This window comes from Lissotriton vulgaris, chromosome 7 (assembly GCF_964263255.1).
Source record: "Lissotriton vulgaris chromosome 7, aLisVul1.2, whole genome shotgun sequence".
NCBI lineage: Eukaryota > Metazoa > Chordata > Amphibia > Caudata > Salamandridae > Lissotriton > Lissotriton vulgaris.
Window position 1 is genome coordinate 225,461,707 of NC_141695.1, and position 22,618 is coordinate 225,484,324.

The window sequence follows — 22,618 nt, forward strand, 5'->3', positions numbered from 1 at the left end:
TTGTTTGTAAAATGTCGCTTGTAGGGATCTCACTCTTGATGACTGTAGAAACGCCTTGATTTCTAGGACTATACACTGCATGGTCGTATGATTCCTTTTCCCATATTTTAGTATCAATGTGATTTGGCTCTATTACGATTTTACATGTGACAATTTGCAACGTAATATTTGTCATTTACGTGCTGAATGTCAAGTTGTAATATTTTTTTGTTTGAAAAGACAAATAAAGATTTAAAAAAAAAAACAATATAATCAGCATGGTCACAATTCCATAAACCACAAAAGGGGAAATCATATTATAATGATAGTGGAAATAGGACTACAAAGTGTTACCACCCTCCCCGTGCTATGAGCTAGTTTATTATAATTATAGAAGACCTCTAGGCTTTGTCAGGGGGATCCCATACCTCCAAGTTTAAATGCAGGGAATTACATTCCAGGACAAGCACAGATTTCCTTTGTTGTAATGAATCTCTCCAAGTGCCTTGTCATGCATGAAATGCCATATTAAAAGCACTCGACATTCAGTGTCTATGGACGTGGGACTGACCAAAGTGAATCTTCAGCATACATTGTTTTTCGACCTTGATCAGGCTATGCAGACGAGGAGCGCAGTGTACAACTGAATGTGTGAAAGGCAGACAGTTCTCATGTGAAAAGGCACCAGCAGACTATTCACGAGAATAAAGTCATGTGGCAACGCGTGCAAAAGCTGCAAAATGGCTGCCAAGCATATACGAACTAATGCTAACTTAACAATATCTGCAGTTAATCCCATAACCTCACTACAGGAGGAGTCCCCAGCAGCCCCTGTGCTCAGGAGGGGGGACTAAGGGAAAAAGTTCACCTCACAAGAAGACACTAGCGGCAGCCTCCGAGGCCTGACTCTCAAGCCGTTTGTGCCATGATCACCCCGGGCGCCTGCCACCTCCTTGCCAGCACCTCTCACTCCTGTCTTGTCGGAGGTAACTAGGTCAGTGCAGAAGTCTCACCTCCTTTGGCACATGTAGCTGGACTGTGGCGTGTCAAGCAGACCCAGGCCACACTGTGGCCCAGATGAGGCAGTTGTCTCAAGCAGGGGGGTCCAAGGCATCCCCTGTACTCAGGAGGATGGCGTCTTGGGAGAAATGGGGGGTCACAATGGTGCACTCCATGACCACACCCTCATTTCCTGTAAAGCAGGACCCACCTCAAAGAAGGTCATGTCTGCTGCCCCCGCCTGCACCCCATCTGCCACATCCTAAAACCCTCAAATTAGACTAATAAAGGACTCATTTTCTATAAAAATTCTAAATGACTCTAACCTACATTTTTGCAAAATATTTGTTTTTAACTCCAAGGAATATCATGGAGGCTGATCTAGCTAGCCTACTGACTCTCCAAGTAGCAGAGCTTAGTGACCTGTGTAGGGCTACTCTACTGGATTGCCATTGGCCTCTAATGTCAGGAATACAGTGCTGATAAAGGCCCTTATGGAAGCCCAGCTAAAGGATAAACACTCTAACATAGAGGAAGCTCCAGAGTTAGAAAGACAGGGGGAGGAAGACTCTATAGACTTTAGTGATGAGGAAGCAGAACACCTTTTTGCACTCAAAGTGATCAGCACCAAGTTGAGAGCTAGTGGGGGAATAGAATTCTCTGGAGGTGAGCCAGATTTGTGCCTCAGAGAAAGAGACCTTGCGGCACAGCTGGCTTATATAGCCCTAGACGCAGAAAAGGTGTTCCTACCCAAGAACAAATGGCACATGAGAAGCTGAAAATTCCAAGGGGTTGTAGAGAAGAAGATTGTGGCAGGAAACAGAAGTCTCCAGGAGTAGTGGGTTTGACTCAAGACTACCCATGGGGATTGTCTCTAATTACTAGCAGGATAACGACATAGACAAATGGCTTACAGATTTTTGGACAGCCCTTAAGATGAGGCGGGTGAGCTCTCAGTACTGAAGTTCTCCCCTGTGGAAACTGATTCCAGGAGCAGTGAGAGAATGGCTCTTGTCCCAAGAGCGAGAAGAAGCTGAATCATATCCCCATATGAAGCAGAGCTTGATCAGAAGATCTGGTCTCACCCCTGAGAAGTACAAAATGAAGTTTAGGGACACCCAGAAAGTCAGTACCCAATCAATCATTACATTTGTAAAGCGCTCTACATACCCGTGAGGGTCTGAAGGCGCTGAGGGGAGGGGGGCGCTACTGATCGAAGAGCCAGGTCTTGAGGAGTCTTCTGAAAGCCAGTAGGTCCTGAGTCTGCCGTATGTCCGTGGGGAGAGTGTTCCAGGTCTTGGCGGCGAGGTAGGAGAAGGATCTGCCGCCGGCTGAGGATTTTCAGATGCGTGGAACTGTGGCGAGGGTGAGGTTGGCAGAGCGGAGGCTGCGGGTGGGGGTGTAGAAGCTGAGTCGGTCGTTGAGGTAAGCTGGTCTTGCGTTCTGTGGGGCTTTGTGTGCATGGATGAGGAGTTTGAAGGTGATCCTCTTGTTGACGGGGAGCCAGTGCAGGCCTCTCAGGTGGGGTGTGATGTGGCTGCGTCAGGGGACGTCTAGGATCAGTCGTGCTGAGGCATCTGGATTGACTTTTTAGACCTATCTGTCAAGGCACTGGAGGGCTGGAAATAAGGTAAATACCTATGAGGGCTGTACAGTTTGCTCATAAAGGGACACATATTAGCTAACTGCCTTTCAGAGAAGTTGGACCAGTATTGAGTTGACTCTAAACTGTTTAGTCCCATGGAACTGAGATAAGTAGGTTCACAGCTGGGTGACCAAGAACAACCAGGAATGTGATCGGAAGAAAGGAGGCTATGTCCCCTCTCAAGGAAAACCCCTGGGTAATGAAAGATAAAAAACAAAAGGAATCTTCAAAAGGTCACCAAAAAAACAGCCCAAGGTATAAATTCCCTCAACGAATCCACTTAGGGTATCAGGGATGAAATTGTGACCCTACAAGGGTGAAGTTGTGTTATGATTGTTTGCAGTAAGGACACAAAAGGGGAAATACAGTTTTGCCACAGAAGCCCCCCACTGGTGGTCAGTCCAAGGTGATTGCTAGTGTAGGCGTGGGGTGGAGGTATGCCCAGAGATGGGGAAAGTGTATTCAAAGGTGACCTTAGCATTCATGGGGAGTTGAAGCTGCAACCATGGAACCCTTACCTTCAAGCATGGAAAAGTACATGCAAAGGTGTAAGATCAACCGGACTGAGCTTGAGGCTCTGAGGTATACAGGAGCCAGTGTGGCAATGGTATTGGACAAACTGGTTTCCTTAGAGCAGATCCTACCTGGTATATTTCTCCAGGCTACCTATGCAGACAGTACAGGTTCTCTAACCAGGTCAAAAGCAGCACGAAGGCTGAAGTAACCAATATACTAGAGTTACAAGTAATTGAGCTCTCTGACATTCCATTAGCCAGTTCGGTGGAATTGGTGCAAAAGCCTAATCCTCAAGGGGGAAATAAAGAATTGAGGCTTTGTTTGGACTACAGAGGTGACTGGAGTCACCAAGACCAGCAATCCTCCCTTAACCGAGAGCTGATTAATTCATTGAAAGGTAGGGGGCTAAAAAGTACCTGCATACATTTGAGTTGACCCCAGGTTACTGGCAGATTGCTCTAAGCCCACGTGCACAGGAGAGGTCAGCATTTTCCACCAGAGAGGGCAACTTTCAGTTAAAGGTGATGCCCTTTGGCTTGAAGAATGCTCCTGCTACCTTCCAAAGGCTGGTGAACGTTTCCAACCCTGTTCGGGTTGGAAACGTTCAGTCCAGCTTATCTGTATGATATACCTGTAGTCAGTTCCACCTAAGAACACCACCTGGTCCATCTGAGGGAAGCGCTTCAGGCCCTGTAGCAGGCAGGTCAGACTATTCAGTAGTGTACTCAGGCCACCTTGTAGATGGAGGCAATGTACAACCTCTCCAGCCCAAGATCTACACCATTCTGGATTAGAATGGTCCCAACACCCAGACACAGTTCAAGGCCTTTCTTGGCCTGACTTGGTACTACAAGAGGTTTATGAGGAACTATGGGACTATTTGTGTCTCTCCTGATACTACTTATCTAAAAGAAGCAACCCAAAAAGGTAATTTTGACTCAAGAGTGTCAGAAGCCATTGAAACTCTGAAGGAGGCTATGTATTCAGCTCAAGTCCTACTGCTCCCTGACTACAATGCAGAGTTTATTGTTCAGAGAGATGCTTCGGAGCAAGGGATTTGGGTAGTACTGGCACATGTAAATGAAGAGGGTCAAGATCAACCAATTGCCTTCGTTGGCAGGCAGCAGAGAGCAAAGATGAAGTACCATTGGAGGGAAGCCTTTGCTGTGGTCTGGTCTCTGAAGAAGCTGAGGCCATATCTATTTGGTGCTCTCATGTTCAAACTGACCTCAGGCCGCTTGAATGGCTAATTCAGACGAGGATGGGAGACCCCAAAAGTGTAAAGGCGGTCCATTTCCCTACAGACTATGGACTTCACAGTGGATCACAAACCTGGGACCCCCTTTTGTACCGCTTTGTTTGCCATAAGTTGGCACGGCATGCTCAGATGTGAGTCCCTTGCTCACTTTGCCACTGGATTTAAGCAAGCCTGGCTGAAGGCGGCTGTAATGCCAGAAACCGGCCCTAGGAAGCTTGTTTCCGGTCCAGGGAAGGACTGTTCCCATGAGGCACAGGGTCAGACTGATTTGCATATGGCCATTTCTGAACTGGGGTGGCAGAGTGGGCTAAAGAATGGTGATGGATTAAACCCAGATCTGTTGACTGGGTGTGAGTGTTTGATTGGTTCAGATGCTCAGTCCATCACCACCCCCTTTTGTACCGCTTTGCATAAGTGTGGACAGCCTCTTCCTTCCCTCAGCACTGTAACATACTCTATGACTTCCATTCCAGAAAACCGGTGTTCTCATGGGGGCGATGGCCTTCTCTTTCCCTCAGCACTGTCAAGTTCTATTTGTCTTTTGTTCCAGAAACCCTGTTTAAGCATAAGGACTAATGGCCTTCTGTTTCTCTCAGTGATGTAAGGTCCAATATAGACAATTTGTATTATAGGACACAACATGTGATAATAACATACACAGCTCTTGGTATGAATAACAACAAGATGGCTGGACACAACTGTTTTCAGAAAAATATTTTCTTTATTCCCAATATTCCCAATCAGCAACTTGGGTATGAAAAATATCAGGTCGAAGATCACAGCGGGGATCCAATCCAGAGAACGTGACGCAGCTGTGATAGGGTATGGTAAGGTTAGACAATGTAGGGTCCCCTCCATTATCAGAGCTAACAGTCTGCTCATAAGACTCAAAAAAACACGATGGGAAAAAAGTCGCACTCCAGGTATGTTGCAAGTAGTTCTTAGGGGTACTGATGCACAAGGCGTGACTGGCAAAGTATTAAAGCCAAACTGCACAAGTTATCAGGCGTGGAGTACCCGTTTTTGAATTTAAGATTGAGACTGACTGGATACACAGGCTCATCTCACTAATATACCTATGACCTATGGATAACTTGTGCAGTTTGGCTTCAAGTTGGAGGACACCCTACATTGTCTAACCTTACCGTACGCTATCACAGCTGCATCACGTTCTCTGGATTGGATCCCCACTGTGATCTTCGACCTGATATTTTCCATACCCAAGTTGCTGATTTTTACATTTGATCATTTGTACTCAGCATTCGACACTACTACTGCCTCTTTAGCCTTGAAAAAGTCTGAATACCAACGTTGTATAGACAAAACACGTGTTGGCTGCATTTCATCGTTTCAATTTGAACAAGGAATAAAGAAAATCTTTTTCTGAAAACAGTTGTGTCCAGCCATCTTGTTCTGATTCATTCCAAGAACTGTGTATGTCATTATCACATGTTGTGTCCTGTAATACAAATTGACTACTTGCTGAGAATATTGTCTCTCTCCAAAATTTGTTTTTGGATTGTGCTGTGACCTTGCTTATCTTGTTACATGTACTGGTGGATCAATTTTTGATCCTCCTTGGTCACTCCTTTTTAGTCAGTGATATTGGTCTTCTCTAGCACCCCTGCTGTACAGCATTCCTGAAATAATCTGCCCTTACATTACCAGTGATCTACTTGTGCATAGCCTGATGTGCGGTTATTCCCTTTCTAGGGAAACACCACTGCCAAACCTTTCTTTCTCAAGGTCCAATATAGCTTCTGTTCCAGAATCCCAGTGCCAGCATATGGACTGACAAAACCCTGTTTCCCTCAGCACTGTAAAGTCCTCTATAGCTTCTGTTCCAGAATCCCAGTGTCAGTATTTGGGCTGTCAACCCTCCGTTTTCCTCATCTCTGTAAGGTCCTATATATCTTCGGTTCTCCAGTGTCACTATGTGGACTGACGATCACATGTTTTCTTCAGCAACGGTAAGGTGCTACATATCTTCTATCCCAAAATCCTGGTGTTCGTATAAGGACTTACAACTTCTATTACGCACAGCTCTGTAAGGTCCTATATATCTTCTGTTCCAGAACCCAAATGTCACTATTTGAATGAAGACCACCTCCGGTTCCTTCGGCGCTGTAAGGTACTTTACATCTTCTATTCCCAAAACCTTGTGTTAGTGTGTGGGCTGACAACCCCACTTCTATTATTATTATTTATTATTATTTAAAATGTTATATAGCGCGCAGTTACCCTTGGGCATCCCAGCGCTTGTCCAGACACCATCAAATCAAAAGAACGGCCAGGTTAGTGCACTCAAGCAGGAAACAGATAAGTTTTAAGACATTTGCGAAAACGCAATGTACAAGGCTCGGCGCTCAGTTTTAACGGGAGCGAGTTCCACAGCTTCGCCGTGTTAACTGAGAATCTTCTCCCGCCAGTGCGGGCCCTTTTAACTCTGGGGACTAAAAGAAGGTGTTTTTGGTCAGAGCGCAACGTTCTGCTCGCTTTATAGGGGACTGCTAAGTTCTTCAGTATTGGGGGGCCTTTCCCCTGAAGGATTTTATGGGCTATACAAAGTGCTTTAAATTTGACTCTCTCCCGCACTGGAAGCCAATGCAGCGCCTTTAGGGCAGGTCTGGCTGACTGCGTCCTAGGATTGCCCATGAGCAGCCTTGCCGCCGCATTTTGGACCTGCTGAAGTTTATTAAAAGTGGATTCAGGAGCGCCCAAAAAGATAGCATTACTGTAATCCAATCTAGATGTGATCAGCCCCTGAATCAGCAGCTTCCTTGATGTAACAGGTAGAAGAGGGAAAATTTTACGGGCAGACCGTAACAGGGCAAAGCACACTCCTGCAGTTTTCTTGGCTTGAGTCCTAAATGTCAAGTCTTGCTCTACCCAGACTCCCAAGCTCTTGATCACCTCTTTAGAGGCATCTATCAGTACTGAAAGGTTCTATATGTCCTTCATTACAGATTATTGGAGTCAACATATAAGCTGACAACCCCTTGTGTCCCTCAGCGATGTAAGGTCCTGTGTATCTTCTGTTTGCCACCTCAGTGTCAGCGTATGAGCTGACCACTCCCTATTTCCCTCAGTGCTGTAAGGTCCTGTATATCTTTAGTTCAGAGCCCCAGTGTCACCGTATGAGCTGACAATGGCCTGTTTCTTTCAGCACTGTAAGATTCTATGTGTTCTCCATTCCAGAAACCCAGTGTCAGCCTTGTTTCCCTCACAGCTGAAGATCCAATATATCTTCTGTTCAGACTCCCAGTGTTTCATTTCTCATCGCTTTTGCTGTTTTCATGTGTACTGTGTGGTGCAGCACACATGAAAACAGCAAAAGGCCAATGATTGTTTATGTACAGGAAGGTCCTTCCTGCACATAAACAATTTTTTTTTAAATGCTGTTTTGCAGCTTCTATGTGTGCTGCATTAAACAGCACCGAACGAAGTTACAAAACAGCGTTTAAAGATTGTTTATGTGAAGGAAGGGGGGCCTTTCGGCACATAAAATCTGTTCCCCTGCATGCAGGCATCCATCCACTATGGTGCAAGGGTGGCTGCATTGGCGCCAGACTGCTAAGTAAAGCACCAGCGCAGGGAGAAACACAGGGCTGCACCCTGTTATTGTAAATAGGGTGCAGCCCTCAGGGCCGGACTGGCTGTAGAGGGCATCGGGCGTTTCCCCGTGGGCCACCAGGGTGAGGATTGGTTTCGAACCCATGGAGTTCGTTTGCAACCCTGCATTTCTGAACTGGTGGAGTGAGATGTTAAGCCAGGAAGGCTAACACCTCACTCTGCCACTACTCTTGTAAATATGGCTGTGTTTGCACCACAAGTTGTAATGTTGATGGAATGATGAAATGTTTACCTTGTTAAGTTCTCTGAGGCTTTTAAAGGCTGACATGCGAGTACAAGTGCGAGTTCACGTTTCTCAGACGAAGAGCCCTCAGGTAATCCACCAGTCTTGTTAAAGTGCTCCAAATAAATTTTCTAGCCATGTGAAAATGCAAGCAGATCACATCCTAAAGTAATCAGCAGAACATGTGGCGTTTTGTTGAAGTTTTGACTGGGCAAGGTGCTTTCTACTTTGTGGGATTTAATAGCTGTTTTCTTGATGGCGATCAAGGCAATTGGAATGGAATGCCAACGGGGCTGATCTGAAATGGGTAGGTTGTCTTTAGAGGGGATGATGCAGAGGCAAGCCGATTGCTGGAGGGGTGCCAATAAAAGCCTCTCTGAGTTATTTTACATATATGTGCAGTGCTTTACATTAATTTCAATATGTGGAAGTGGGACAATGGAGCCTTAACGAGTGTGTTCTGACAGTGTACTGTTGTCTCTTCCAGGTGAACGAAGTAATTGTCTCAAATGACTGCAGCCAGAAATGCACATGCAGAGCATTCGGAGGGGTACTCTGTGAGCAGTTCTCTTGTGGAACGAATGAGCTGTGCAAGGTCAGACAAGGCGTGCGAGGATGCTTCCCCAACGAAGGGACATGCACCATGGACCCAGGGGTCCAGTTCAGCTCCTTCGATGGCATGTCAGCAATTCTGATGTCACTCAACGGGGCTTATGAGGTGACCTCACTCTGCGATGACGCATCCACAGTCTGGTTCCGAGTAGTGGTGGATTTCCAGATCTGCAGTGCAGGTGCTGCAAACGTGGCAGAACGTGTCCATATATTTTTCCATGATAAAATCGTAACGATGTCTGCGAGCAAGAGGGCTTGGGTAAGTACATGTCCTACCTATCAGCTTTCATGGACGGACAACTTACCTAATACTTGTTTGGACCCTACCTAGCATTTATCTAGCATCTTCTGCTTTCTTCTCATATGACGTCACTACCACAACACCTTCCCTTGTGTTACACTTGTGGCAAATGATATGGTGAAGCTCTTTTGTTCCCCCTTGTTACGCCAGCTACCACCACTGTCACTGCTGACAGTAAGAAACTCTACGGATCCACTTGGATCCCCTTTCCCTTATCTTTGCTTCCTTCTGCTCTGATCTCAAGTTTTATGACTTCTCCCACTTCATACACTGCCCACGATTATTCTCTCCACTGCTCCTGTCTTCTTTCTTTTTATCCAGCCACCTACTGTACTTTTTCAACCTTCCCAAAGATTAATGTCACCTCTCTACTAACCCCTTTCTCTTCTCATTCTTCTCCAAATTTGTCATGGAGAAGTGTGACTTTGGCTAACCATCCAAAATGGCTGCTGATACCTTCAAGTTTTGAATCCTTGAACAAAGACTACTGTGCTTTTCCAGGCAGGTGCTTGTCAGTAACACAGCTATCCCTGGTCACCCATGACTAACGATGAATAAGCTGTCTCTATCCATGGTTTATCCATTAAAATCAGAGTTGAAAATGATCGTTTTATCAGTGAAGGTATAAAAAGTAAGATACAACGCAGGCATACAGTGAAGTCTGTAGTATTCTGGGTTTAGTATTTATGTTACTGCACTTCTCTGCATCTAGCTGCTCAGCCAGTGTGAGTGATCCAGGTTAGAATGTGAGTGTGATTGACATGGATGGAATGCTTGGGTGACTGGTATGAGGGTTGGCAGTTGGAGTATGGGCTGAGTAGCCAAGAGGCTGCTTCTGGTGGGGCTGCTTGTTCCAGAGTTATACTTCCTGTTATCTTATCTATGGCTGAATAAACCTACTTCATAACTCATCTACATCTGCCTCGGCTACATCATTATATGTATGTATGGACCAACATACCACATATTTTATGGCGACGATCTGGAGACTTTCCTGCGCAAAGCATGCCAATCAACAAGAGTTGGGAGTATCCTGTAATGAAAGTGGAACAAGCATCTTAAAGCAAAAGAAGAAGGAACCTCTACAAGCACGAAAAGTAGCCCCACCAGTGCCGAACACACCAGGCAGCCCTAGTCTAGTCGTGCTGTCAAGTCATCTTAAACAAGGTTTCTGCGTAGAAAATCATCACTGAAGCTGCCTATGTGACGCAGAAGAAACAACGTCTAACATAGTGCCTTGAAAGCAACAACCTACATCTACTGCCTATGGAAGCAAGCAGTGTCAGCAAAGAACTTGTCTTTGAAACCAAGGTAATTGGTGACTGTCTGCGTTAAGGAACTTGTGCGTTGTAAATGACTCTCTTTTACTCTAGATGTTCTGCCTGCTTAATTTATCAACGGCGCTGCGACAGTTGTTAGGGTTGTGCTTGATTTTGAACAAAGAGTATCTCTGCCTAATTGGAAGGAGGCCGACATGGTGTGTGGAGTTCATCGTTAAATATTGTTTTTGAATGCAGTGTCAGAAAAAACTGTTCTACGTGTATCAGCAGAGAGCGTTTTGGAGTTGGATTCATTTTCCACATGAGGAAGCCATCTGTGTGAGCAGTATTACGTTTTATTTTTGTTTTCCTGTCAGTGGTTTTCCTTACAGTAAGGCCAGTGAAACCAGTAAAAACTGTCACGCCACGTTTAAAACTTCAAAGGTTGCACACGCTCCTCACCTCTTTGCCCCCTGCTTCTGTGGAACTGTTCATGACATATTGCCTGTTTCGCAATCATCTCTGCTGCTGTCGGTCGCCTCACAACAGGGACGTGCCTGCAGCCACCCGGCAAAGCGTAAGTTACATGCCTCCATCCTATGTTGACGTCGCTGGAGCGCATTGAACCGGAGGTTCTTTGAAGTATTGTTTGCTCTGTGCCAATGTCCACCACGTTTGGTTCTTTGCGCCATTATGCCTCGGATGTCTTGTGCCACTGCGTGCTCCTTTTCACTTGTTCGTTGTCGACCTTTCTCATCCGAGGTGTTGACCTTTCAGGAATACTGCCAGCAAGGTTATGTTTCCTGTTTCGCCAGCAAGGTACTGTTTATTTACTAGCTTTAGTCACGAGTGCTTGAAGCTACATTCACCTGCAAGCTCCGTTCAACGTGGAACATTATGTATTTGTTTAAGCTCCTGCACATTGCTACATGAAATCTTTCACCAGAGATTTTCTTTGCCTATCTTCGTGCCACGTTTCATCTTCATCTCCCATGGGCATTATTCCTGCTTCAAAGTGCTGCCAAGTTTTCTGTTTTACTTGGCATTGTTTCCTCTGCAGGGTGTTTTCTTGCACCTTACGTCTTGCCTGTCCATCATCCCGGTGACAGGCACACCTATGACTGTGGTTAATTAGCAAGCATATTTTTAACTTACAGTATGTTCATTTTAGAAATGTGTAAGAAACGTGTCACTTTTCTTATGTTGGGTTCTCTCACCCTCATGTCTACACTACAGATAACGCTGGTGTCACTTTTCTTATGTTGGGTTCTCTCACCCTCATGTCTACACTACAGATAACGCTGGTGTCACTTTTCTTATGTTGGGTTCTCTCACCCTCATGTCTACACTACAGTTAACGCTGGTGTCACTTTTCTTATGTGGGTTCTCTCACCCTCATGTCTGCACTACAGTTTTGGTTAACCCTCATGTTTGGGTTATAGGGTGATAATCCCTTCTCATGGTCTTTTTATCATTTATTTTGTTGTTAACCCTCATGTTTGGGTTATAGGGTGTTAATCCCTTCTCTACCTGTGTTGGACACCTTGTTGTACATCAATTGCGTGCATGTCACACTGTGCGAATTTCTCTTTTGTGTCCAGTGTGTAAGCCGCCCTGCGCCTCACTTTTCATTGTCGTGTGTAAGTCACCTTGTGCTTCATGTTCTCTTGTGTGTAGTCATTGTAAGGCTCATTGTGTCTTGTGTGTGTAAGCCGCCCTGCGCATCACCTTGTACTCCTACTCTGTCTTGTGTGTGTAAGTCACCTTGTGCTTCACCTTGACTTTATGTGTGCGTTGGCCACATTGTGCTGCACCATCTCGTGCTGCGTGTGTGCTTGGGCTTCTGTCCCATGTTACTCCTTCAATTATTTGGTTATGGGTTAACCCCATATTTTCTCAGTTCCTCTCATGAGGAGTGGAATTTGTTTGCCACATTGTGCTGCACCTTTTTGTGCTGCGTGTGTTCTTAGGTTTGTCCTTTGTTACACCTTCATTCATGGGTAGCCCCATATTTTCAGAGTTCCTCATATGAGGAGTGGAATTCTTTTGGGTTGCCACATTGTGCTGCACCTTCCCGTGCTGCGTGTGTTCTTGGGTTTGTCCCTCGTTACACCTTCGTTTATGGGTTAGCCCCATGTCTTCTTAGTTCCTCTCTTGAGGAGTGGCCCTTGATTGCCACAGTCTACCTTCGTGAAGACGTTTTCTTCATGTTAGGTCTTGCTCACTTGTTGTTTGTGAGTTCGTCTCTCATTTTGCATTTTTCTTTTTCTTCAGTATTAAAGGAGGAGGATGGTGTCAGTGTTAGTGTGTACTGTCTCTTTCTTCCTTCTCTCTTGACTATTGTCTGTTTTCCCTCTCGTGATGTGAAGTCCTTCTCATCCCTGGGTTTACGGATTATTATTACGATTGTATATTTTGATTGTGGATAGTTTTCTTCTGCGCTCTCTGATTCTCTTTTGTTTTCCAATTCGAGAGGGAGAGGATAGTGTAGTATTCTGGGTTTAGTATTTATGTTACTGCACTTCTCTGCATCGAGCTGCTCAGCCAGTGTGAGTGTTCCAGGTTAGAATGTGAGTGTGATTGACATGGATGGAATGCTTGGGTGACTGGTATGAGGGTTGGCAGTTGGAGTATGGGCTGAGTAGCCAAGAGGCTGCTTCTGGTGGGGCTGCTTGTTCCAGAGTTATACTTCCTGTTATCTTATCTATGGCTGAATAAACCTACTTCATAACTCATCTACATCTGCCTCTGCTACATCATTATATGAATGTATGGACTTAGATACTACAAAGTCTTAATTGTGTAACTGCAAACAACCAGAGCTGGTTTTTGAGATGTTCAGTGTGCTTGGAAGTTTGCAGTGTATCATATACCTGCTCTCTTAATTCATTTCAAATAGAAGTGGTCAGACAAGAGAATTGTCACAAACACCCTCTCACGTCTAATGTCACACATAACGTCTAGTAACAAAGATGCGGACCAAAGAGTGACCACTTGTGGAAAAAGGGGTAGCAAGTTGATCTCGTCCTAGGAGCATGAATCGAAATGTCAGTCTGTGGTTCAACGAGCATGGGGCTTTGCCACAGGGACTGTCACTAGGCTCCAGCAGGATTTGTCAACAGGGTGAGGGTGACAGCTTACCCTGTGGAGGCTCTTTATGACTTGTTATTGCTCCATAGGAAACAAAAAAAAGCTACATTTGAGCTGATGTGAAATGGCAGCACGCAGATGCAGGGCACCCTAGTTGCATAAGATCACCATATATGATACATCCAAGAAGGAATAGAGAAGTAGAAGGTTTTTGTGGCTGTCAGTGAGGAGTTTCCACAAAAAACGCAGCTGTGAATAACCGATCACAGACAAAATAGGGAATAAATGACTATAAAATGGAAGACTTGGATCATTGGCAATGCAAAGACCCCTGGCCATTAGAGAAACGCTTGGGTGCAAAAAAGTCTGGGGTGTGCTAGGTGTTCCCCTTCAAATTTGTCATCTGAATGGTCAGTTGTTGATACTGATAATGATATTGAAAGGGCCCACAGATATCTATTTAGCCAGAATCCGCATCAACTATACTCACAGGCTAGATTGTGCAACATCCAGAGGTTCTCAGCAGATGAAATGCTGTCTATAGTGTAATAGGGAAACCACCCATCGGATTTTGCTTTCCGACAGCAATAGCTTATAGAGGGGGTTTAGCTTAGCTCCCTTTCGCCATTGCCCCTTGGGACTGTCATTCATATTCTGGATTTACCCACAGTTACCCTGCAGAGAGATTGGCAGGAGATGACCACCCTGGAGTCACCTTCCTTTCTGCCACTGTTAAAAAAATATTTAGAAAAAGCCATATCATAATGTTTCACACTGTGAGCGACAGCACTTTGGCTGTTTGCAACAGTTTGCAAGGGTGAGTAGCATGGTAATGTAGTTTGCCATAAAGTCACCACTTTGATGCACCACACCACACAGTGGCCCTCCACGTGGTGGTGAAATCTGAGACTGCAGCATAATTCCAGTGCGCAGCGTCATATAAGGTGTGGCACCCTAAGGAATTTGAGATACACTCTGCATTAAGAGACACTCGGGCAGTACTTTTATCATAGCGAATGTCTTGCAATGAAGATGGAGTGATCATATCTTGACACTGCCCTGTGCACTAGTAAGTACTGAGCTGCGTTTGACTCTGGTGTCATTCCTGGACACTGATTCTATTTGTATGACTAGTCCAAAAATCAGTCTGGAGTTGTGTTAGACCTGTCAGTCTTAGAGGGATCTCCTCCCAAACCTTTTAACTTTGCTCTCCACTTTTAGCTGAAATTCGTTTTTGTTGGCTCCTGGAGTCTATGCACCTTACCTCTGCTAACCAGTGCTAATGTGCCTGTGCTCTCTCCCTTAAACATGGTAAAATTGTATTACACCTGATTTAATATACTTACAGGTCTCTTGTACTGTGGAAAACCTTATACCCAGGGCCTGTATATTAAATGCTACTAGTGTGCCTGTAGCATTTCTTGTGCCACCCACTTAAGTAGACCCTTAAAACGTGTCCCAGGACTGCTATTGCAGCCTGAATGCAATTTGAACTGCCATGTCAAATTGGGAACATAACCTCCTTATGTATAGCATATAAGTCATTCCTAAGGTAGTCCAAAAGGCAGGGTACATTTTCATTAAAAGATTGGACATGTACTTTTAAGTTTTACGTGTCCTGGTGGTGAAGAACTCCTTACTTAGTTTTTCCATACTTTGAGACCTACCTCTCCCATAGGATAACAATACATCAGCTTGCCTTATTAATTGTAATAGGTGCTAACATTTGATTGGGATCAGGTCTGCATTTTGTGTTTAGTGTCTGAAAATTGTAATAAAAAATCCTCTTTAATGGTAAAGTTGGATTTTAGGTTACAATTTAGAAATTGCCACTTTTAGAAAGTTGCCATTTTCCTGCCCTATCTGGTTACTGCTGCCTGTTCCTGGGTTACATGTCTGGGTTTAGTTGGCAGTTGGACTTTATTTATTCCTTACATACAGCCACACAATAGGGGACATAGGAGTTCCTGGATAGGCCATCAACTGGCAGGATGGAAGGGACGAAGCAGGGCAAAGCCCCACAGGTGACTGAATAGGTTGTGCTCTGCCTTCACACAAAGGACTCCAGATATAAACATGGGACCCTCAAAACTACTCTTCAGTTCACTTTCTGAACCAGAGGAAGGACTCTCAGAGGACTCCCTGCTGCTGTGGCTTACTGTGTACTCTACAAGACTGCTGTGCTGCTCGTGGAAGGACTGCTTCACTGCCTGGGGCCTGTCTTGATCCCTATGAGGCCTGCCCTGCTGCCTGGGCCCTATTTCCTCACTTGAACCCAGGACTACCAGAGTGGCTGCAAGGGATAGTTGGCTGACCTCCTGCTTAGAACCTTGAACTAGTGCCTGGAGGCAGCCTGAGTGAGTACAAACCTCCAAGTAGTGCACCTCCTGCCCTAGACCCTTGGCGGTGGTGGAAAAGTTGCCCAGATAGCAGAAATCAAAAACATGGTTGGTAAAAAACTACTCTAAGAACCAAGAGAAAACTGGGACCAATCTGCTCATATATCCATCCAAGGTGCATCCCGGTGGACCTGACCTCAGAGCAGCTCCTGCTATGTTCTTCTCCTTAGCAGAAAATTCTGTTCAGCGGTTCCTTGCCAAAGGAATAACTGGCCTCCTGGAACTCTTGTCAGCTGGAGTCCGAATGTAGGACTCTTCAACAATACTTAGAATAGCGGCTACCCTCTGCCCCGGACACCACCTGCAGCCTTGACCCACTAAACCATCCCTTCTCAGAACAATTTTCTCTGAAATTTACTCTAAGACTGAAGGTAGGTAGCAAATTAGGTCCAATCCCATTTTTGTATCCAACTGACTATCCATAACAGTCAGCCATTTCTTTAATTTTGATCATGTTTGTGGTTGACGCTTTGATGTTTTAGGCAGTAGTTTTTGGCTTCAAGTTTAAAAATTTATAACTCTTGTTCTACTGATTTGATTTTTGTAAATTTTGTGCCGAATAATTAATTAAAATGTACTCTATCGGGCTTGGCTGAAATGGCCGAACAGTGAGACGTGTTTGTCAAGGACTCCGTCCCCACCAAATCAGTAGCCTTACATAGGACTCTACCTGCCATCTCTGCTTTGTCCCCTTCGATCTCCAGGAATGAGGATCACTAGAGTCCATCTCGAAACCAGAGACGGACCTCCCTGGCCATGTGAAGCAGAGGTGAGAAAGTGGCCAAACAGGAGCATGGCAGCACCTGATAGCAAAGTGGTAACCACCCGAGTGGGCTGATATACAGTGACTTGGCGTTTGCCCCTCGAGCCTTACATGGCATCTGCTGGATGCTGATCCCATGACACTCCCCCTGGCTGGACTGTGTTGTTGGCCCCCATTGCAGCAGAAGGGGTGCGCCAGAACTGTTTGCTGTTGTGCCCTGGCTTAGCTGGAGGGGATGTGGTTTGCCCTTTGGCTGCTGTGGATGGAGCAGACCTGGATGCCAGTACACAGCTCCCAGGCTGAGCAGATAATGTCGCCCAACAGAGTTTAACCCCTCACTTCTCCCCTTATGTGATGTAGCATTGGGGCCCTAAGGCTAGAGGAGAGTAAAGATTGGACTTGAGGGGACGAAGCCGGCATTTTCCTGCTTCTCACTTGACACACTGGGCAGCTATGTTGCGAGGTCAGGCAGTACTGCGGTATGGTGGCCTATCTCAGTCTTTACCATGTTCCTGCACAAGTGGGGTTCCTGCATGGCTGCTGCACTGCATTTGTGGACCTGTTGACATCAAGGGATTCCCCAAAATCTAGACAGAGGTCCTCAAAAGAGGACTGTGCACCCTTGGCAGGCCTCTCCCCATGAACAGTGGCAATTAAAGGGGCTTACCAGGGGTCTGCTAACATTCTGGGGGCCCCCAATTTTTCTGAGCACCTTAGACGTTAAAGGTTCTCACCTCCCGGGTGCTAGATGGGCTCGCCTCCAACTCAACATCCAGCTAAAGGTCTAGCTTGTCGATCCCTCCTGTGTTCTTGGCAGTGGTCTGCCTGGCCCTTGCATGGCCTCAGCTGCTGTCCTACTCTCCTGGGCCTGCCACACACCTGACATCCACTCCTAATTCTCAGAGCACCTGACTGGTGGATCCAGCAGGGATTTTGTGGTTGTGATGTGGTTGTGATGCTTCGGCAGCCCCTACTGTCCTGTCAATGTTTTTAGCAGGGAGCTGTGGTCTTTGACTGGGTCCCGTTGTCTACTCCCTGATTATGGATGCGGGCCCCTCTGCGTCATCGCTGTCACAAAAAGCTCTTTATTGGAGACCCTGCACTGAGCAACCCCCAAAGTTGGTAGCGCTCCTCTGCTCATATCCTGCATGCCTGCTGTTTGTGTGGGGGTTTTTCAGCTTGTCACTCTTCTGATGTCACTGTAGACTGCGCTGACATGCCAAGGGACATCCCCTGACTGCCACCCTCGCTGCCCGTGGTACTGGCATTAGTTATCTCTAGGAACGAATACGGATGCTCAACACTCTCTGGCCTACCCAGGATCTCAATGGCTCCGCTAGCAGCCGCAAGACTCTTAACAGGTTTAAACAAATTCGACCATATCTCACTGCACCTGAAGGTGCTAAACTGGTTTTCTCACAAAGCTAGAATCCAACTCAAATTGGCCTGTATCACACACAAAGCGTTACACTCTAATTTTCAAGCGTATCTTGCTCAGAAAATTATGGCTACCAGAGGAGGCATGCACTCCCAGACTGCCAGGGATTATGTGCTGAAATTCACCACACGTTCGGAAGAAGAAAACATAGAACAGAGCTTTCTCTGAGGCCACACCAAGAATCTGGAACTTGCTGCCGCCTAACATCAGAAGAAATACTTCTCTGTCAAGATTCAAAAAGGAAGCTTAGACTTTCCTAATGGGCAAATTCCTTCCATAAACACTTTCAGTGCATATACAGCTCAGTGGCCTAACAATATGCTATTGCTCTTTTCTTACTCTCTACCCATGTAAGCCGGTCCTGATTTCATAGATGCAACTTATGCGATTTTTCTATCATTGTTGCTGCTATTCATTTTGCATCATTCGTACTTCAATCTCACTTTAAGGGGCAGCAGATAGTGCTGTGCAGTCTTCCCCTACTCCTGCCAATGTTTGTTTATCTCCCTCAAGTAAACTCATGATCGCCTATTCCTACTCTTTGTAAATAATTTGATAGCCTTGTACAGCACTCTGATACCCTAACAGGTCACGATCCTGCTCAATAAAACTCTAAAATATGTAAATAAATAAATATAACAAACCCTGGTAAGGACCCCACTCTATGCGGGACCTATAGAACCATTTCTTTGTTAAATATTGATGTTAAATTGATCACTCATATCTTAGCGCACTGCCTGAACCCACTTATGCCAGATTGGATAGAGCCGGACCAGGCCGGATTTATTCCAGCATGCCAAAGTGCTGATAATACCAAGCACCTTCCCCACATTCTGGTCAAAATCTATAGGTTTCAAAGTTAAGCATTGATCATGTCCACTGGACCTATCTGTTTACGACCTTACTCCGGTTTAACTTTGGAAACAAAGTTTGCAGCTGGATCAGCTACATCAACAGAGAACCCAGGGCATTATTGAGGGTCAATGATCTCTCTTCCCCCACCTTTCCAATATCTCGGAGCACATGACAGGGGTGCCCTCTGTTCCCTCTTCTCTTCACCTTAAATATGCATCCCTTGGCACAGCAGTTTCGTGATAACCCTGACATCGCTAGTGTGGCATTTGGGGAGACCAACATCTCATTAGCCTTTATGCAGATGAGGTCATCTTGTCTATAACCAACCTCATATCCTCACTCCAGCGCCTGTCTCCCAACTGCAACTATCCAGCACTCTCTCTGGTTTTAAACTAAATATACAGAAATTGCAGATTTTGAACTTCTCCATCACTCCTGCATGCTCAATTCCTCTTTGAATGGGCAAAGGACTCCATTTACTATCTCGGAATCAAACTTGCCAAGTTTCTCTCCACGACTCTGACCTATAACTATTGTGCTGTCATTTTTCAAACATGTAGGGGGCTGGACTCATGGAGATGGTGCCGTCTTTCTTGAACTGGACACATATCAGCATCAAAAATGTCTATACTCCTTCATATTTTCTATGTGTTCCAGGCACTCTCACTGACCCCTCCTCCAAAGGCCTTATGTTCGTAGCAACTAGAGATAAATACATGTTTATGGGATGGCAAAAGACCTCGCCTGCATCAAAACATACTATATTGTCAAAAAAAGGATGTAGGCATTGCTCTCACCTACAGTGCTCTCCTATTTTCAAGCGATGCAACTTAATTTTTTGGTGGAATGGAACCCTTCACTTTGGTACAACCATTGGTCCTTTATGTACCAAGCTGTTGTGGCTCAATCATCTGGAAAGAGGTCTGGTTACCATGTAAGCATAGAGCCTATGGCTTATGTTCGTCACAAATAATGAGCTCAACAATACAATGGCGGTATGATCTGGCCTTATAACGTTCCCATCTCTGATGATGCCGATCTTAGCCAACCATGATTACCCTCGAAGGCTGGCACCGGAGATGTTTAGATTGAGGCAGGAAGCAGGCTACATAAGCATAAAATCTCTTTTTTACTGGAATGGGCTAATTCCCTTTGACCAGTTACAAGGTAACTATTGACTAACGGCAGCGGAGCATATTCAGTATTTAGAGTTTTGGCACTGGGTGACCTCCCAGGGATTCAGGACGGGAGTAGGGTGTCCCCAGACCCCATTTGAGAAATGGTTACTGCTTACAACAGGCAGAAAACATCTTATATCTGACCTACACACCTTGTTTGCCAGAGAAACTGTCCCCGTAAAAACTAAGGGTCAGAGTTGCTGGGAGACAGAACTTGGCCCGGCTATTACCACTAAAGAATGAGAAGACATTTTTTATAGAGCTCACCACACAGAACACAATATGGTCAGTAATAAAACTGATTTTAAGATTGTCTCCTATCGGTATCTGACACCAGTGCGAACCCACAAATGGAATGTGGAGCACTCTGTGTAATGGTGGCAAGGATGCGGAATTCCAGGGACTCTCTTGCATCTCTATGGCAATGCCAAAACTTACCAGATGCTGGGACCAAATCCTTTCTGATATCATCTCCGCGTTTCATACCTCTATCTCTAGGTTTCTGTGATACCCTATCTTAGGAATCCTGAACCCTCAGACTTATTCCCTATGTTCCAACCAGGGTAGACAAATGGCGCTAGCCTTGGGCGCTGCTCACCAAGTGATACTGTCCCTTTGGGGAACAAATAGAATTCCTGACCATACTTCTTGGATACACAAACTATGGTTTATCTTGGGGATGGAGAAACAGTCCTTATCATTAGACCCCAAATCTACTTACTATGCAGACAGATGGGCCCTCTTCATCCAAGTTTTATTCTCTGAATTTAGGGAACTGACATGCCCCTCCTACCTGCGATTACTTCATCTGGCTCCTCATAAGTCTCCTAAGATTGATTATTGGCTGCTTATGACTGCATGGATATCCCATTCCTTTTTTAATTGGCTTTGCATCCCATGATATAGCCTAGAAATACTTAGTACGGAGGAAGCGGGGTTAGGTGGGGGATGGTTATGGAGTGTTTATTTTAATACAGTTTTTATGTTATTCTTGCCTGAATAACTCTGCTAGACCAAGGGTTGTAGGCAATCAGCCGTTTTCATTGGATCATATTTTATTTTGCTGCTGGCCACTGGTTGTAGGTGAATAGATGGGGACTACAATCACTAGGCTCAATAAACAGAATGGTTCCATAAAAGGGGATGTAGTCTAACAGCTATGGCAGTCAACCTCAAATTGGGGGAACTAGGTTTGAGTGTCGGCAAGGACACTCAACATCCTGTGATTCTGGGCAAATCACATAATCTCCCTGTGCCTGACAAAAGCAAAATTGAATGTGTCCTTATGTAACGCAACTGGTCCTCATGTAGAGCGCTCTGATACCCGATTCCTCGGGTAAAGTTTGTGCTACATAAAAAAAACTACAAACAAAAAAATGTACTCTACTTTTTTCAGTTGGTGTGGGATTTTTCTTGTTTTGTATTTTTACATTAATACTGGTTGTGTGCTGCATAAACACTTTACGAATTGCCTACAAGTTAAGCCTGACTGCTTTGTGCCAAGCTATCAGAGGGTTGAGCACAGGTTAATTTAGTAACTTTTCTGTTTCATCCTGCCAGGGATTGTGGCTGTTGCTTGCTTGAACATTTAACAAACAACCCAGTGTTTGAAATGTTGCTTGTATTCTAGCTGGAGGGGTCCTACTAATGCATATCAGACTGGCATATTCCTACTGGAGCGGACAAACAGTGATTTGCATATGAGAATCTTTCTAGAGCGGCATAGTAGGGAAGACATGAACTCAAATTCTGCTTAAGTAATTACCATCACTTGTTTGTCTTACTCAGGGCTCCTGGTGGTGATGCCAGAACATAAAATTGTGGCTCTTTCTTGGTCAATAAAAGTTAGGGAGATGTGCTTGATTCTGGTGCTGCTCCTAAACACTGATTCTATTTGTGTGATGGGAGAGTGATTAAATGATCTACCTCCTGCATAAGTGGTCACCTCCCATACACACAATGACAGAGCAGAAAACTGGACAGACAAATTCCTCATGGAAGTACCAACAGTTCACACCACACGTCTGTCCCCAATATTCACTCCGTTGTTTCTTCTTCGCAACTGTCTCAACACGTAATCAGTTCCACTCCAAATTGGTCAACATTTTTGGATTGCAACAGAAATCTCTGAACTCCATTTCCTGACTGGAAATGGCCCGAGTGGCTCACTTCCAGTATTATTTGTGAGACTGGACCACTCTTCTCTGTGATTGGTTCATGTCTTATTGTTGATGCCCTCTGTCATTTCACTTCATGAGAAAAATCAAGAGCTCCTGCAGCGTGGAAGAGTGAGCTGCAGAACTCGTGGACTGTGGGGGGGGGGGTAGTAACTCAATTTGATAAATGGTGATGTGATTCTGTACAATTCGAGAGGTATCGAATCTTCTCCTGAAGCTTTACCTATAGGCAGGGTGTCAATAGCCACCTTAATCTCTGTTAATGTTACATCTGCCAATAATGAGTCAGATAC

General features: G+C 45.2%; 1 protein-coding gene across 1 annotated transcript in view; it reads left to right on the forward strand.

The window, feature by feature from the left end:
- Positions 1–22,618, forward strand: part of LOC147701262 (IgGFc-binding protein-like) — a 402,161-nt gene that overhangs the window by 345,169 nt on the left and 34,374 nt on the right. The window contains exon 18 of the mRNA XM_086929328.1: positions 8,741–9,124. Within this exon, the coding sequence (XP_086785454.1) occupies positions 8,741–9,124 (384 nt within the window). The remainder of the gene's footprint in view (positions 1–8,740; positions 9,125–22,618) is intronic.